A 19450-nucleotide genomic window follows, 5' to 3' on the forward strand; every position below is an offset into this window, starting at 1 on the left:
TCTTGTAACTAGTGTATGAAAGCACATAATACAAACTATAGAATGTCTTTAGTTGATAAGATAAATGGTTCTCAAAATTATGAGTTCATAACAAAAAATCTTACATTAATTTCAAATATCATAAGGCAGGGAACAGTTTGATTTCCTATAAATAACTGACAGATATCTAATGAGGGGTAGCTGAGGTAATATTATGTCTGTACTATACTTACAAAGCTTGGCGATGTAAAGAACGGCACATTTAGCTTCCTTCTCCCTCATTTTACTAGGTGGTACTTTCAAGGCTCGGTCCCTGAAAAGTAATGTAAAGTCTTGATTAACGATTAACTTAAAAAGTATTTATACAAATATATTCTTAAGTTTTAATATCAAAATCTAGGAAAGGTACTTCTGCATTGTGATACAAACTTAAATTTGGAAATTCAACATGGTTGCCCATTGCTTCCCCTCCCCTATTTTTTTCTTTTGTTTTCAGACAGTCTAAAAATTGTTCAAGCTTTACCACAACTGGAGACCAACAAATCTCTGATTGTATATATTAGATGTGAGAAAGGGCCTTCCATTTCTTCTAGAACCAGTAGAACTACAAAGAAAATCACAAAGCAAAGGCAATTTGAGTAGCACACAGTCATCAGAGTAACACGATGTATTCTAAATCAAAATTTCAAGTCGCATTCCAGAAATGTACTACCATCATCCTACCAGTATTCTTCGTCAATAGGCCATACTTAACTAATATTGTAATGAGAGCTGCCGTCTGTCGGTCTAACTTACCACAGTTTGAGGATGAGGTCGTACTTCTCCACACTGTGATGACAGATATTGTAGGTGAGAGCTACCGTCTGTCTGTCTAACTTACCATAGTTTGAGGATGACGTCGTACTTCTCCACACTGTGATGACAGATATTGTAGGTGAGAGCTACCGTCTGTCTGTCTAACTTACCACAGTTTGAGGATGAGGTCGTACTTCTCCACACTGGGATGACAGATATTGTAGGTGAGAGCTACCTTCTGTCTAACTTACCACAGTTTGAGGATGAGGTCGTACTTCTCCACACTGGGATGACAGATATTGTAGGTGAGAGCTACCGTCTGTCGGTCTAACTTACCACAGTTTGAGGATGAGGTCGTACTTCTCCACACTATGATGACAGACATTGTAGGTGAGAGCTACCGTCTGTCGGTCTAACTTACCACAGTTTGAGGATGAGGTCGTACTTCTCCACACTGGGATGACAGATATTGTAGGTGAGAGCTACCGTCTGTCGGTCTAACTTACCACAGTTTGAGGATGAGGTCGTACTTCTCCACACTGGGATGACAGATATTGTAGGTGAGAGCTACCTTCTGTCTAACTTACCACAGTTTGAGGATGAGGTCGTACTTTTCCACACTGTGATGACAGATATTGTAGGTGAGAGCTGCGGACTTCTGATTATCAATCTCACTTATACACTCTAGAACCTGAATCAGCAAAGTCTTCCTCCTCTGTAACAGTAGACAACACTATTATAAAATACTTGACTGGCCTCAAGTAATGTATCCTTACCAATCTGTGAGAGGCTTTAGAGTTAGTATTGCCAAACATCAGATACATTATCTAGTGACAGTTAGCCAAACACCAGGTATTATACAGGGTTCATACGGATTATGTCAAACCAAATTCAAGGCCTTTTCAAGGCTTTTTCACTGTCTTGATTAAATATCCAAGGCCCATTTTACCAGTCATCTAAGCCAGCTTGATAGGGAACAAGAGAACAACAAGGGCCCAATGGGCCCAAATCGCTCACCTGCAATGCAGTGATCTTTTCATATATGGATCCTGCAGTTATTTGAAAGCATGCTACAGGACCAATATAATAATGTCTCTCTGCACTTTGGCTTTTCACTAAAAGTCATTCAAAGATTTAAGCATACTTGATCGACGTGACCTTGAATGCGAGTCAGGGTCATTCATTTGAACAAACTTGGTAGCCCTTTACCCCAGCATGCTACAGACCCAATATTAACTCCATGGGACTCTTGGTTATTGAGAAGAAGTCGTTTCAAGATTTCAGCCTTTTTGACTCCTGTGACCTTGAATGAAGGTCAAGGTCATTCATTTCAACAAACTTGGTAGCCCTTTACCCAAGCATGCTACAGACCTTATATCAACTCCCTGGGACTCTTGGTTATTGAGAAGAAGTCGTTTAAAGATTTTAGCCTTTTTGACTCCTGTGACCTTGAATGAAGGTCAAGGTCATTCATTTGAACAAATTTGGTAGCCCTTTACCGCAGCATGCTACAAACCCAATATCAACTCCCTGGGACTCTTGGTTCTTGAGAAGAAGTCGTTTAAATATTTTAGCCTGTTTGGTCCCTGTGATATTGAATGAAGGTCAAGGTCATTCATTTGAACAAACTAGGTAGCCCTTCACCCCAGCATGCTACAGAGCCAATATCAATTCCCTGGGACTGTTGGTTATTGAGAAGAAGTTGTTTAAAGATTTTAGCCTTTTTGACTCCTGTGACCTTGAATAAAGATCAAGGTCATTCATTTGAACAAACTTGGTAGCCCTTTACCCAAGCATGCTACAGACCCAATATCAACTCCCTGGGCCTCTTGGTCATTGAGAAGAAGTCGTTTAAAGATTTCAGCCTTTTTGACTCCTGTGACCTTGAATGAAGATCAAGGTCATTCATTTGAACAAACTTGGGAGCCCTTCACCCCAGCATGCTACAGGCCAAATATTAGGTCTCTGGGACTCTTGGTTATTGAGAAGAAGTTGTTTAAAGATTTTAGCCTTTTTGACTCCTGTGACCTTGAATGAAGGTCAAGGTCATTCATTTGAACAAACTTGGGGGCCCTTCACCCTAGCATGCTGCAGGCCAAATATTAGGTCTCTGGATCTGTTGGTTATTGAGAAGAAGTCGTTTAAAGATTTCAGCCTTTTTGACTCCTGTGACCTTGAATGAAGGTCAAGGTCATTCATTTGAACAAACTTGGTAGCCCTTCACCCCAGCATGCTACAGGCGAAATATCAACTCCCTGGGCCTCTTGGTTATTGAGAAGAAGTCGTTCAAAGATTTTAGCCTTTTTGACTCCTGTGACCTTGAATGAAGATCAAGGTCATTCATTTGAACAAACTTGGGAGCCCTTCACCCTAGCATGCTGCAGGCCAAATATTAGGTCTCTGGATCTGTTGGTTATTGAGAAGAAGTCGTTTAAAGATTTTAGCCTTTTTGACTCCTGTGACCTTGAATGAAGGTCAAGGTCATTCATTTGAACAAACTTGGTAGCCCTTCACCCCAGCATGCTTCAGACCCAATATCAAGTCCCTGGGTCTTTTGGCTATTTAGAAGAAGTCGTTTAATTTTTTTTTAGCATATTTGACCCCTGTGACCTTGAATGAAAGTCAAGGTCATTCATTTGAACAAACTTGGTAGCCCTTCACCCCAGCATGCTACAGACCTAATATATACTCCCTGGGACTCTTGGTTATTGAGAAGAAGTTGTTTAAAGATTTTAGCCTTTTTGACCCCTGTGACCTTGAATGAAGGTCAACGTTATTCATTTGAACAAACTTGGTAGCCCTTCACCCCAGCATGCTACAGGTCCAATATTAGGTCTCTGGGCCTTTTGGTTATTGAGAAGAAGTTGCTTGAATGGAAAAGTTGACGACGGCCGGACGGACGACGGACGCCGCGCCACGGCATAAGCTCACTTGCCCTTCGGGCAGGTGAGCTAAAAAAGCAACTTATAACTATCTTCTTCATCAAAGTACAACTTGACATGGTTATTATTCTTATCAAACATTTATTTAAACAGTAACAACTGTAGTGGAGGCGGTAAAGACAAAGTTGAATTCAAATGACCAGTGGCCAGGGTTTCACTTATCCTAATAAAACCTTAATATTCAAGGATTTTTCAAGACTGTAGACCCATTTTCAAGACTTTTCAAGGCTCAGAATGAAATAAAGGCTTTTCACGGCCCAAGGTGTAATTTAAGGCTTTCTAAAGGCCCGTGGTAACCCTGATATATTTTGTGAGTTTTGAGGCCTTATACTCATACTGACCAATTTCCTGATCATAAATGATGTAATGGCTTCGACTAAGTCTGCTATAGCCCATTCCTCCCAGTCAAGGCTGGACAGTTCCATCTCTCTGTCAAAATAAAAAACAATATTATCTTTAATCATCCCTGCTTAGGAGGGGAGTGGAAGAGTGCGACAACACAAACTTGAGAAAGGGAAACAGATGTAGAGTTCGCTAACCAGACTGAAACTACTACAGCTACAATGTTTTCCTGGACATTTTGGTAATCGCTACCTTGTAATGTTTTGTGCAACTTCAGGTGTAAATTAGGAGGAAAGTGGATCAGATTAAAAACTCATGGGCACAGCTTGGAACCATGGGGCACCTACATGTGAAGTTTGTGAAATATCCTTCCAGAACTTTTCAAGAAATAAGGGTTACAAATTTCTACTGCCAAAATCAAAGATGGCCATCTGTCGACCATTCTGTTTACACTATATTAGAATCAAAATTAAATGGGCACAACTAGGGACCAAGGGGGACTACAGGTGAAGTTTGAGAAATATCTATCCAGTACTTCTCAAGAAAAAGTAATAACAAGGATTTTTTACAGACCATGGACGAACATCTAAGAAAGATATTCACAAGTCAGCTAGCTGTCAGAAATTCATCTGAGCAATGCCCTATATCTTCCAGTTTTTGTCTTTTAAATAAGTTTAAAGCAAGCAAGACAAACCTAGGATTCAGGAAGAAATCAATACTCAAACACATAAATTTGAATTGTGTGGCCAAAGGTTCAGACATTATGTCAATGGTTTTCCATCAACCCACCTTTTTTTGTACTTAATAAGTCCTGAGTTCCTCACAAGCTCCATCCACCCTGCAGGTACGATGTTATTAACTGCAAATAGGAAGGGTCCCATGGCAAATATTCGCACATTATTCTCCTGTTTCTCAAGAAACTTGCCGCTCTTCTTCAGCCAAATGTCAGCATAGTCATCTGTAGGGAAATCATCAGGTTTATAAATTCATAACAACTCTATATTTAATTTTCTAACTAATGAAAGAGGAAACTTCAGCAAAACATCTGGAAGTAATACACTGTATATCTTGCTCCTTTTATTTTCCATTTGTAGTATTTTCAAGTATTTTGCAGTACCGTATTTATTTGTAAATAAGCCCCTTTCTTCTTTTTTGAAGAATCTATAATTACAAAATAGTAAACTAAAAGTGGTTCACAAATAAACCTTCCCCATACTTTAATACTTGAATTTTACACAAGAGCTCATTTGAGGATAAATACCATACTTAACTGTTACCAGTAAGTTTTAAGGATAGATAAGATACTTAATCTTTTACGCTATATGGGGAGCTTATTTGAGGATAGATATGGTACTAAACTCTTACACTCAGGAAGGAGGCTTATTGAGGAGAGATATGGTACTAAACTTTTACTCTTAGGAAGGAGGCTTATTTGAGGGTAGATATGGTACTAAACTTTTACTCTTAGGAAGGAGGCTTACTTGAGGATAAATATTGTACTAAACTTTTACTCTTAGGAAGGAGGCTTATTTGAGGAGAGATATGGTACTAAACTTTTACTCTTAGGAAGCTTAAGGAGGCTTATTTGAGGAGAGATATGGTACTAAACTTTTACACTTAGAAAGGAGGCTTATTTGAGGGTAAATATGGTATTAACCTATTATACTAGGAAGAGGGCTTATTTGAGGATAAATATTGTACTAAACTTTCACACTTAGGAAGGAGGCTTGTTTGAGGATAAATATGGTACTAAATTTTTACACCCAGGGAGAATGCTTGTTTGAGGAATAATTTTGTTACTTAGTCACAGTGTAAATCATATTTATTTATTTGTACAGATCTTATATAACAAATGAGAGTTTTAATAAATGTAGAAAGCACTTGTCTTAATTTGATTTTCTTTCGCAATTTAATTTCCTTTGTTGTTTAATTTTATAGCACTAGGGACACACAATCAAGTTACTTCCATACTATTAATGATATGATGTGTACAAATCTTGCAATTAAAGTTTTCTTCACAATTTTAACATCAAAGAAAAGTAGTTTCTTTTTTGACTTTAGAGCACTATGATAGGTAAATGTGAGGCTGGTCCTTACTGAAGGTTTTTTCTGGTGCGCTAGGTATGGGTTCCTCATCCGAGGAGTCCACTAAATCCGGAATACCGTCACTATCCGAATCTGTCATGGTTTTTATATCATCTGGGACACGGCTGTCAATGTAGGTATGCACACTCACTGAAAAATAAAGTAAAAGTTAACACCATTTAGGATGCTAATTTCATCCTCAGGGTCACGACACCTCAGTGATAGCTACACATAACCTCGGGTGAAGATACGAGACGTATGGTTTGATGCTAACTACCGATGTCAGTTTGTGTATCAGAGAAACGTTTAGTGAGGTAGTTACTAACTAATACAAGGAGAACCTGCCTAAAAATGACCCTGGCTGTTCAAGGGGTGATCAACCCAACAAACCAACAAGCATAAATAATGAACATATAACATGCTCCATTTATACAACATAAGATTTCCTTTGTCCAATGATGTTCCAGACCAAATTTCATCAAAAGTCATTCTATCGTTCAGGACTATAGTTAGCGATTTACAGGACTTACCTCAATTTCCCCTATTGGACCCTACCCCTCCATCTCGAAACGAACCACACCTTCTATTTATACAACATTAGATCAATTTTGCCCTATAATGCTCCAGACCAACAACATGGGTCATCCAAATGGATGCTGGCGTTAGTTCACAGGCCCTTAATTATGACCAATTGCAAGTGAGCTAAAAAAGCTAAAAACCCTATCAGACTTGAAAACAATGTTTAGAAATGTAGTCATTTTAACTAATGACTTGAATAAACAGGGATTACATACAACACTAAGTAATTCTCTAGTGGCAACTCTGTTCTCACTAAGTTTTAAAACAACAGGTGGTAGATTTTATAAAGTTGCCGTTAAATGTATGGCTAATTATGTAAAATTAGACTTAACAGGTAACCTGAAAATATAGTCTGTTCAAAGTCAAGGAATATTATCAAATGTTTTTTTGCTGACAAATGCCTTTTAATGAGAACATTGAGTGGAGTCATTTTCAGATGGACTAGTGTCCTATGGAATTCTGTATCCATATATGGCTTGGAAAGTTATTTAATTCTATTATCACAAAATTTAATCTATAGACAGAGATAACTTCATGCAAATTATGCTTCTTAGGAAGGTAAAACTGAAGAATTTTTTTTAAAATATATTTTTAATTTGAATTATTTCCATTTGCTCTGCATTGTCACTATATAATCTTACCAAATTAACAAAATAGTAAGTTTTAAAGCATGTAGTAATGATTTAAAATATTGTTTTAATTTAATGCATTTGGATGTAAATTTACCAGCGATTTTGGTCATTTATTGATTTTCCAAGGCTTAGTCTGCTGTAAAAACCAATAACTCCCGAAAATTTCTGTTATAGTCAAACCATGATGGATTAGGCAAAACAACTAATGATCTAAACTTAATAAATTGATATATTCTGAACAACACTAAAAAGTCTGGACATTCACATGATGAGAGAGAGACCTTTTGAGTATGTTCTTGCATTGGCTCCCTATATGAGACTAGACTCGTGTTTAGTGTAGGGAATCACTGGAAATCGATATCACTATCAATTTCATAATCAATCATCATCATTATTTCTTAAAAGATCAATGATCGATTATTGATCGATCATGAACAGAAAGGGAAATATCTGCAAAAACCTTAACCAAAATAGGGGAAAATGTTGTGGATATGTTTTAGACATTAGCTTTGTTTTAAAATGTTTTCAATGCATTTTTGTTTTAATTTGCCAGTGATATTGTTCATTTATTAATTGTAGAAGTCAGATGTACCAGCTAGGACATCCAGTTGACCCTGGACTTTTAGCAATTTCAGAAGTCAAATCACTACTTCTCAGAGATCTGAAGGGTCAAAACATTATGCCAAAAAGACATGTTCCTTCAAATTCAAGAGTCAAATCTGATTTCGGAGAGTCAAAAGCATACTCTCATGGGTCTACTGGATACCCTGTGTACATGTAAATCTTGAAAATTTCCATGTTATAGTCAAACCATGATCGATCATAAAAATCATGATGGATTAGTCATAGTCAGAGGTAAAGCAGCTAATCATCGATTAAATTAATTAATTGCATTTGGAACAACACTACTCAGGTTGAAAGGGACATGTCTATTGGACTATGTTTTGATCCTTCAGATTTTTTGAAAAATAGTAATTTGACTTCTGAAATTGCTAAAATCAAGGGTCAATTCGATGCCCTGAAAGTGCACTTCAAATTCAATATATATATATAGCATATATAGCCAACAATGAATCATCATTCTTGCTTTATACTCATATCAAATATAAAATGTAATCTATGCATTTCATTTTAAACAGGCAGCCATGAATCCAAAATCAAGGTTAAATATTTAGCTCATAAAAAAACTTACATAGTAATGTTCAAGCTTCTGGATTTTTTCCAAATTCTAACATCCATGGAAACATATGCTGCTATATATAAACACTTGTAACACTGTGTAAAAGTCATGAATTAATTAATGTGTTTTATCTTTAGCCACAGGTAATACTGAAAATTTTCAATGGGGAATTCCCATTGTAGAAAAAATAGCTTGGGATTTCCAGATAACTCCTGGTTACAAATATATGCACAGTATATAAATACACGTGCAATTATACTTCCTTGTGTAAAGGGCCTCGGGAAGAGTTGTTACACATGTACAGACTTGAGTACATTGTTTCCATGACAATCCAGGTTGAGTCAATGAGAATAAAAAGGTCTGATGGCCCCGGGACAGTAGATTCGGTCTGTGGGCAAGTAAATAATGTCTAATCATCTCAAGAGTAATTTGAGATACCACTAACTCAGTTAAATTGGACCACTATGTTTCACCTTTAGGCAAGTACTTTTTAACCAAAACTTTCCCAAAGGGCAATCTTTCTTCCTGCTAACATTTTTTTATAGAAAACTATATTAGCTATAATATAACACTCCTGCTCTGCAAGCACTTAAAGAACGCATCAAAATGCATTTTTATCAACAAGATATATAGAAAGGAGCCATGAAACATACCCTGCCCAGCGTGCCTGCACCAGGGCTCTATGTTAAATGTCAGTGATATGCTGATAGGCAAAATAATAATAATAATAAAAAAAAAAAAAAAATTAAATAGTATCTTTGTCAGTATCATTGAATGAAATATTTAACACGGAAACAAGTTACCTTAATTACAGAGTTATATTAATGGATATAGAAATCGATAAAATTATCACCAGTAAATAAAAGTTTGGTACATGATCTGAAATAAATTAAACTATATTACGATACATGTTCATGAATTAAGTGGTACTATAACGATGTTGTTCTGCTGTCAGAGGGTTGCTATTTTCTGCAGTTTGGCAGATAAAAATGTACATGTGTGACAGTGTATGCTAATTTATATATAAGGGCCTGCTGACAGCTATGATTATTTTAGGCCAAACAGTTTTGAGCTGGGGTGCATGGAATTTTAAGTTGGCTGGATTATGTAGATTTTTAAAAAAAATGTAAAAATCATGCTGTGAAGGCCTCTAAAAGTGGTATATATGAGTGTTTCAAAGACTGTGTGTATGGAATGTGTGGCTTGAAGTCCTCAAGTGTAGTGCATAGTACAAATAACAAACAATATAATATCATATCATGATCAGAAACATTTACAATATCAAGTAAATACAATTTCTATCAGTCTCTCACAAACTTCCTGGTATCTTGATATTGGCCAGCTGTATAACCCTTATGTGATACGATACAATTGAGTAATGAGAGATAAAAAGAAATATCTTGAAAAAAGATAAACGGCATAATGTTAATGCTGGTGGTTATAATGTAATACTGCTGGTGAAATAAATCAACGAATAATGCATTTCAGCATGGATAACAAAATTAGATCAGTTTGAATCATTTTGGTAATAATAAGACTGCATTTGTATCAGGAATATGATTTTATTAATGTCTCATTTGAAAAGATGCATCCACTTATTTAGCTTGCATTCAATCTTAACTTTGTTTCGTTTTTAACTGCATATCTGCATTTTGCATTGACCGCTACATTGACCAATCATATACTTCATCTTGACCTGTAACGCCACCTCTCTCGTCATATCCGGGGCCAAAACAAAATTAGACGGCTATGCCGAAAAAGTAGCGTGCCGTTAGAACCATATAGCTTTATCATTAGTTTTATTTGGAACCGATGAAGGGTAATGCTCTTTCAATCATACATTGTCACTGCTTTCGTTAAGTCTGCAGAGATTTACATTTGTTTGTGTTACGCCTATTAGTTCTGTTACACATGTAAACAGAGTTGTATGTCAAAATAAACAGCGAGTTATATGTCATTATAATAAACAGAGAACTGTCTGTCAAAATAAACAATTTAGAATATTGTGTCATTATACCAAAGAATGAGAAATGAAATGACAATCTTCTCTTACTTGACTCTTTTATTAGTCAAAGTCTAACGTGTCTTTACACTATAAGACATCTTTTTATTTATATAATATTACTTTTTATTAGTATTAGCCACGTACACACACCCTTGATTCCTGGCAGTATTGGACTATGAAACTTTATGTAAAACAGGTTTTTAACAACTAGATAACTAGCTTTAATAAACTATATGTCCCTGGTTTTGCATAGAATAATCTAGATCCGACCAGAACCGGGCGACTTCATTCCGATTCGGTTTAAACCTAATAGGCCTACTCGGTAATCCTCTTTCCGAGATTAAAAATCAAAACAATCAAATCGACAAGCAGATTTACCAAGTTCACGGATGCGGACATGTAAACAATAACAAACTACAAAGATATACTACTTGTAACGATGCGATTCTGTCAAGTTCCAAGCACCGATTGCTGTGAAAAATTGAAAACACCATCACAATCACAACGAAATGTTTTGTTTTGGTAGAAAAGTGCATCTGCACCCACCTTGGTTACGAAGTTTGCTTAGGGCACTAAAGCGGTAGAACATTCCTCAAACAATGGTCATTGATTTGGAGATACGCTTCCGTGAGTTGCTTACCTATTTATGGTTGAATGTCTATCCTCGTCATATATGCAAATCACCTCATAACTTTCGACTGCGCGCACATGGTCTTCTTGGAAATCCAAAATGGCGACTCCGTTTATTGTTGAGGAAGTAGTCATTCAGCCTCGTTTTGAATTGTCGAAGTAAATTAGCGCGAAATTCAAATATTTTCTTAAAATAAATAAGCTGGATTAAATTATATCACTTAGTATCTAGCAAACAAATGTTATCTTTCCCACCACTGTGGCCAATAGAAGGGATACCTGACTTTCAATCAAATTATGATTATGAGTGTTTCAAAACAAAAACAAAAACAAAAAAACATACACACACACACCATTTTAGAATGACTATGCTGGCAAGTTCATCAGGTGATCAGATAAAACTTGTTCAGAATCGTGACCAAAAATAGTATTTAATGAAGTGATGCACATTCATACATAAATGGATTAGCTTTTGTGCACATGCTTGCCTTTTTTAATTACATGTCACAGGAAAGGGTACATTAATACCATTCAATATTGACAACAACAATGATGATAAAGACAAACATCAAATCAGCACAACTGACCATGACCCACGGTTTATTGCACTACGCTACGCTCTAAAATTTACCTGTATTACCTGGCCAACATGTCAAATTTTACCCCTGAATGAGTTTCTTAATTTTCATGAAAGAAAATATGAAAATGACAAGTTGAATATGACTTTTGTAATAAAGATTTAAATGAATTTATGTAGGCTACTTATCATAATAAATCTTAGATGTTTGTGGTAAATACTTAAACTTTACCCAATTTGATTTAATCGACATATATCATGAAACATAGCTTCATCTCTAGTTTCAAGTTTAAATTGTGCTGTGCTTTAAATGATAAATGTACTACGTGTCTTTAATCACTATTACTTAAATAATCTGTGTGTACGTTTCTTCTTCTTCTTATTTTTTTTTTTTTTTTTTTTTTTTACAAAATGACGGATTTAGAAAAGAAACCAAATGAAATCTATTCCCCGTGCATACAGTACTTATAAACTTATTTCAAACTAGCAGCGGATGTGTTTCTGAATGAAGTTAAACAAAGTTATCGTGAAGAAGTTTGTGCTATTCCAACTACCAGTAAGATACTACACGATCTGAATTATTTACCCTCTGTTGTACGTTTTCCCAAAACCTTTCCTTTTTGCCGTGGTGAAGGAAACACATGTTACAGACGTAGGTGTTTGGTTTACTCCAAATTTTAACTTTTCATTACATGTTTAATAAGTGGTTGGTAAGGCCATGCCAATATTTGGATTTTTAAAACGTGCTTACAGGCCGTTTACAAACGTGTCTGTTATCCGCTCTCTGTACATAAGTATGGTACGAATTCAGTTAGAATACTGCTCTGAAATATGGTCACAATATCAGTTGTTATAGTTTCTGCATTAAATCAAAATCAAACTATGATAGTCTATCTTACTTGCAAATGTGTACACAATTCATATTTCCTAGTCTGGAATGTAGACGAAAATTCATATATTTTATATGTTTGATTGAACTTTTTAGTTATTTCAAAGGAGAAATGAACTTTTTAGTTCCACATCGGTTTTTAAGGTTGAGTAGCTCAACTCTGTTTTATCCCTGTAAATACCGGATTAACGTAACTTACGGAAAATGTAGTGTCAAAACTAATTCTAACTACCTTGGGCATTTTTCTGACAGGGTTTTAACGTGTTACTTGAAAGATTTTAATTGGACTTAGAGATTTGTTTTTTTAATAAAGTTTTTTTGTTATATGATTGTCTTGATGATATTTATTCAGGACATTAATTCCGTTTTACAGGTGTATGCTCTTTATATACCATTATTATTTGTTCTTACTATGCATTTTATTTACTCTTATGGCATATTTTATCAATTTGTTATCAATTCTATAATTGGACCTTTTGGTCTGTTGAAATTGAAATAAATAAGAAATAACTCAATACAAATAGATCACGATGACAGACTCATTAAGGTTTAGTTTTATAAAGCAGTCTATAGCCTTACCTGTAATTATCTCCTATTGTTCTACCTTTCACACCTTGTGTCACTTGGTCAACAAAATACCTTACCTGTAATTATCTCCTATTGTTCTACCTTTCACACCTTGTGTCACTGGCTGTATCTCCATTTGCCCACTTTTTAAAATCACAATATGGGGAAAATGTTGTGATAGGGATTATAGTCTATTTCAGAGTAGTTCACCTTGTTTTTACCTGGGATTTACCTGGGATTTTCACCTGTGTTACCTGTGCTACATGGCTCATATAAGGAACTATAAGATATAAGTAGCTACATGTATAATTTTATGCAGTACTTTATATAGGAAAAAATACACATTGATTACAGTATTATTATTTTGTTGTTATTTATGATGCGCAATGTACCTGTTTATAAGTATTTATATTTAAATATACAGTACTTTATATGAAAAAAAATAATATAGACCACTACTACAGACACCATCACTACCGAGACCACTACTATCATGGCAAATGCACAGATACAGGAGATCAAGTTTGTTAGGAACATTTAGCAGTGATGCGGCGTTGAATGGGTACTGCACAGGACAGACTCGATTCCTCGGAAACACTTATGTTTCTATCGACTGGATTTACGTTATTTTAAGAAGAATATCATCTCTTAAATTGTAAATGAACGTCGTCTTGACAGTAGGCGAAAACGATTCCAAGGATATTTCATTAGAAACAGAATCCAGTCTAACCGGTCACATCAGTGTCGCTAACTTAGCAGACGATGTTCAACTTCACAGGGGCTCGATTTTGGAGTAAGGTAGGCCTTTGACATCAGTGAATAACCACATAACTATAATTCAGTATGCATACACAACCAGAAACTATGTCGATACTGCCGATTTTTCGCAAGATTTAAAAAAAATTCTGGACTTTAAATGTTGTCGTGTCTAGCATTTCTGACAATTCGACAACGAGCCCCTGTGTGACGACAGTGACAATTCGATTACTTCCTATAGATTAGGAATAGAGCTTATAATAATTTTGTATCGAGTCGGTCGACTTCATTTTTTCTATTAAATTTTACTCTCATCACTTGCGTTGCTTTGTTTGTGGTGGTTTATGTAGATAAATACTAGCATTTGAAATCTCTCCTGGCCGAATGTAACTGGGGACCATTGTTTTTACCAGCAACACCCGGGGCTGTATCCCTATTCTGACCGAATCACTGTAAATTGTAGTATACAGTCTCATGAATACAATTTGGTTGACTAACGACATATAGGAAAATGTAACACAGAATGTAAATATATATGTGTGAATATGATGTTCTTTTTTAACTGAAGAATGTAATATAAAATGTATGAAAAATGTTTTTAGCATATATATTATAATGTATTACCAGTGCTTATGTATAATGTTTGTGGATATGTTAACTATCTAATGTGTGTTCTTTCTTATATATATGTATGTAAATATGATGTGTGTATGATGACATTCACGAATTAATGATAAAAAAAAAAAAAAAAAAAATAACTTAGTGTTATTATTCCAACTACCAGTAAGATACTACACGATCTGAATTATTTACCCTCTGTTGTACGTTTTCCCAAAACCTTTCCTTTTTGCCGTGGTGAAGGAAACACATGTTACAGACGTAGGTGTTTGGTTTACTCCAAATTTTAACTTTTCATTACATGTTTAATAAGTGGTTGGTAAGGCCATGCCAATATTTGGATTTTTAAAACGTGCTTACAGGCCGTTTACAAACGTGTCTGTTATCCGCTCTCTGTACATAAGTATGGTACGAATTCAGTTAGAATACTGCTCTGAAATATGGTCACAATATCAGTTGTTATAGTTTCTGCATTAAATCAAAATCAAACTATGATAGTCTATCTTACTTGCAAATGTGTACACAATTCATATTTCCTAGTCTGGAATGTAGACGAAAATTCATATATTTTATATGTTTGATTGAACTTTTTAGTTATTTCAAAGGAGAAATGAACTTTTTAGTTCCACATCGGTTTTTAAGGTTGAGTAGCTCAACTCTGTTTTATCCCTGTAAATACCGGATTAACGTAACTTACGGAAAATGTAGTGTCAAAACTAATTCTAACTACCTTGGGCATGTTTCTGACAGGGTTTTAACGTGTTACTTGAAAGATTTTAATTGGACTTAGAGATTTGTTTTTTTAATAAAGTTTTTTGTTATATGATTGTCTTGATGATATTTATTCAGGACATTAATTCCGTTTTACAGGTGTATGCTCTTTATATACCATTATTATTTGTTCTTACTATGCATTTTATTTACTCTTATGGCATATTTTATCAATTTGTTATCAATTCTATAATTGGACCTTTTGGTCTGTTGAAATTGAAATAAATAAGAAATAACTCAATACAAATAGATCACGATGACAGACTCATTAAGGTTTAGTTTTATAAAGCAGTCTATAGCCTTACCTGTAATTATCTCCTATTGTTCTACCTTTCACACCTTGTGTCACTTGGTCAACAAAATACCTTACCTGTAATTATCTCCTATTGTTCTACCTTTCACACCTTGTGTCACTTGGTCGACAAAATACCTTACCTGTATACCTTAAAATTCAGAACAAATCTTCTTTTTGTGGACGTGAAGAATCTTAGAATATCTAGTTTCTTGGAGTGATAAAACATTTATCTTTACGGTGGTATGTAATAAATTATAGCCCATAATATACAAACGATACAAAATATACAAACGATACAAAATATACAAAATATATAAATACAAAATGTATACAAAATATATGAAATATACAAAATATATAAAATATACAAAATATACAAAATATACAAAATATATGAAATATACAAAATATATGAAATATACAAAATATATAAAATATACAAAATATATAAAATATAAAAAATATACAAAATATATGAAATATACAAAATATATGAAATATACAAAATATATAAAATATAAAAAATATACAAAATATACAAACGATACAAAATATATACAAAATATACAAAATATACAAATATACAAAATATATGAAATATACAAAATATATAAAATATACAAAATATACAAGCGATACAAAATATATACAAAATATATAAGATATACAAAAGAAAGATACAAAAGATAACAAATATACAAAATATACAAAACTTACAAACGATACAAATTATATACAAAATACACAAAATATATAAAATATACAATAGATACAAAAGATACAAAATATACAAAAATTAAAATATAAACAAAATATACAATTAAAAAACGAAATCCTTGTCAGGTTTTCTCTTGGTTGGGTTGGAAACTGGTGCCAAGTCTCTGTTTCCATATAAAATATGATTCCAAAGCGTTTTTTATTTTTTTATTTTTTTTTTCGCAATGTCGTAGAAGATATTATATAAACTAACTCCACGCGTTCAACAACAGAATAAAGTTCTAAGACATTAATAAATTACTCAAGATATCATTTGCCTAGCTCAGCGATAACTCAATCGCCTGTGAACGGGCTCGGACTTTGATATACAATATCTGATATATACATATGTCTGTAGCGTTTGTCTATCCTCATACCACACCGGAATTTTCAAGTGACTCAAAAACTATTTTTCTCGTTTTTATTGATTTTTGTCAGAATTTGTTTTATTCTTATCCGACCGCGAGGCTGTTGGACCTAACATGACTATACAATGAAAGAAGGGAGATAATGCAGATATTATGCTGGGGAAGTTATCAGTTATAAATACAGCATACATCTCTTATTTAGGTAGATCTTGGAGATGTAATATCAGAGTCTCTGGTAATATATAATATGTATCTCCTATATTTCATATGGTATCACCTATATGATAAAAGACACATCATTAATCATCATATTGGATCGATAAGATCTCTTATAAAGCTTAAAACATATCTTACAAAGTAAATGAATTGTAAAAGATATACTAATTAATTATATATTTGATGTCTCATACATAAGTACTGCCTTCTGGAGGTAGGGTGTACATGATCGTAAAAGGCGACTAAATTTGGGATCTTATATTTATTCATTGAGTCATTTATTTATTTTGTCTTCTTTCTAAACTTTCGTCAGTATGTGACCGGGTGGGGTGTCCTGCTTGGTACCTTGGGCAGTATGCTTCAGCGTGATTGCACTATAAAGTCGGTATCAGTTCCGGACTAAAATGACATCAGCTGTTGATAATACGTTAAACACCATACAGGGGACGCCGTCCTAAAATATCCCTAGCTGTTGATAGGGTGTTACTCAACACCACAGGGGACGCCGTCCTAAAATATCCCTAGCTATTGATAGGACGTTAAACACCATACAGGGGAGGCCGTCCTAAAATATCCCTAGCTATTGATAAGATGTTACTCAACACCACAGGGGAGGCCGTCCTAAAATATCCCTAGCTGTTGATAGGATGTTACTCAACACCGTGGGGCGCTGAAGCTGAAGTTGACATAAATGATCTGCGTCACGGCTATCATTTGCTTTGTTGCAAAACATAAATTTACTTTTCCATGCTTATTATTCTATACCGGTACATTTGGAGAGAACATGCAATTGAAAAAATCCAACAATAACAATAAAAGAACAATAAATGACTAGATAAATAAATAAACGAAAACTATTTTTTCAAAACAAGGAAGAAAATTACGCAATGCTCTGCAAATGTTTAGTGGTTACAGGGATAATCTATTGCACTTGTGAAACCTAACCTACAAGTATAAATTTTATTCGGAGGGCATTTTGATTTTTACAAAATATGGAAATTTGAAAATATGAATTTGTTACGAAGGAAATCATATAGCCTTTTTGCTGTGATTGATTATGATCAATACTAGATTGTGGTAAAATAAAAACATAGCCTTACCATAAAAATAACGAGAAATATCTTTAAAGAAGATAAACGGCATAGTTTTAATGCTGGTTGTTATAATGTAATACTGCTGGTGAAATAAATCAACGAACTAATGCGTTTCAGCACGGATAACAAAATTAGATCAGTTTGAATCATTTTTGATAATAATAAGACTGCATTTGAATCAGGAATATGATTTTATTAATGTGTCATATGAAAAGATACATCCACTTATTTAGCTTGCATTCAATCTTAACTTTATTTCGTTTTTTACTGCATATCTGCATTTTGCATTGACCGCTTCACTCACACGGGTGTAACTCTTACGAGCTGTACTCACACGGGTGTAACTCTTACGAGCTGTACTCATACGGGTGTAACTCTTACGAGCTGTACTCACACGGGTGTAACTCTTACGAGCTGTACTCATACGTAGGTCAGGTGTTCGATTGGAAATCTTTTTCTCGGGAGATATCTTTTTCATATTTCATATCACATCAAAATGTGTCGCATCAATTCTTCCCTATCAACCAATGACAGTCGCGTTTCTTTTTCCAATAAAACATCTTACCAGTTATTTAATTATAACTTTGCATGCAATCATTCTCGCCACAACATGGATAGTCTAGATGGTAAGATGGCAGATCTTATCGATAAACATATCCAGAAAATTGGAGATACACCGAAACACTTTACCTTCACGACAGCTCAGACCGAACCATCCCCAGCGGATGTGTGGACGGTTTGCCCCACTGTAATACCTCTGAGGGGTTGTAATGAGATGCCTGCCATTATTGGAATCAGAACCTCTGTGAACATATAGCGGTAACGTACAATACAGCTGCCTGTTATGAAAATATCCCCAATCACAGATCAGCACTTCCATCTCTCCAAGAGAAAGTAAAAACTTCCGCCATGATAGCGTCCATTTCCACAGAGCAAAACGACAAACAGAACCCTCCTACCATTATCTCGATAAAAACTAAATGACCTAAAACATGAATAAAGGAAAATGGCACTACCCATATGGAGGAACAACTTGGACACTCTGCAAGTGTTATAACGTACCAGGAAATGAAAATAAACAGGCTTGAACAAACCAACCACCTGTTACAACATCAAGGTAATACAGCCGGATACTTAAATGTCCACCATACATAACTATGTACCATCTCACTTATCCGGACATCACGAACAAGACACCATTGATGACAAACTTCATCGACATCAACACGAAGGGTACTAAACAAGACCCCTAAACATACAGCAGTACATATCCAACAGGTCATATCCAGTACTACCATACCTCCGGGGTTCATGGTCCTGCTAGCCTCATATTGCCGCCCTGTGATGACGTCATGTTCAACCGTTTTCTCACCA

At 34.8% G+C, this 19450-nt stretch overlaps 1 protein-coding gene across 4 annotated transcripts in view; it reads right to left on the reverse strand.

Annotated features, from left to right (window-relative positions):
- Positions 1–11295, reverse strand: part of LOC117340273 (E3 ubiquitin-protein ligase TTC3-like) — a 36705-nt gene extending 25410 nt beyond the window's left edge. For 2 of the 4 annotated variants that reach the window (XM_033902033.1, XM_033902031.1), the window contains exons 1-6: positions 11086–11173; positions 6156–6293; positions 4848–5016; positions 4058–4145; positions 1362–1489; positions 213–292 (exon numbers count right to left, since the gene is read on the reverse strand). In XM_033902033.1, the coding sequence (XP_033757924.1) occupies positions 213–292; positions 1362–1489; positions 4058–4145; positions 4848–5016; positions 6156–6293; positions 11086–11128 (646 nt within the window). In that variant the 5' untranslated portion in view covers positions 11129–11173. The other 2 variants (XM_033902034.1, XM_033902035.1) reach the window with 2 other exon arrangements.
- Positions 11296–19450: the final 8155 nt, after the last annotated feature.

Source organism: Pecten maximus, chromosome 13, assembly GCF_902652985.1.
Source record: "Pecten maximus chromosome 13, xPecMax1.1, whole genome shotgun sequence".
NCBI lineage: Eukaryota > Metazoa > Mollusca > Bivalvia > Pectinida > Pectinidae > Pecten > Pecten maximus.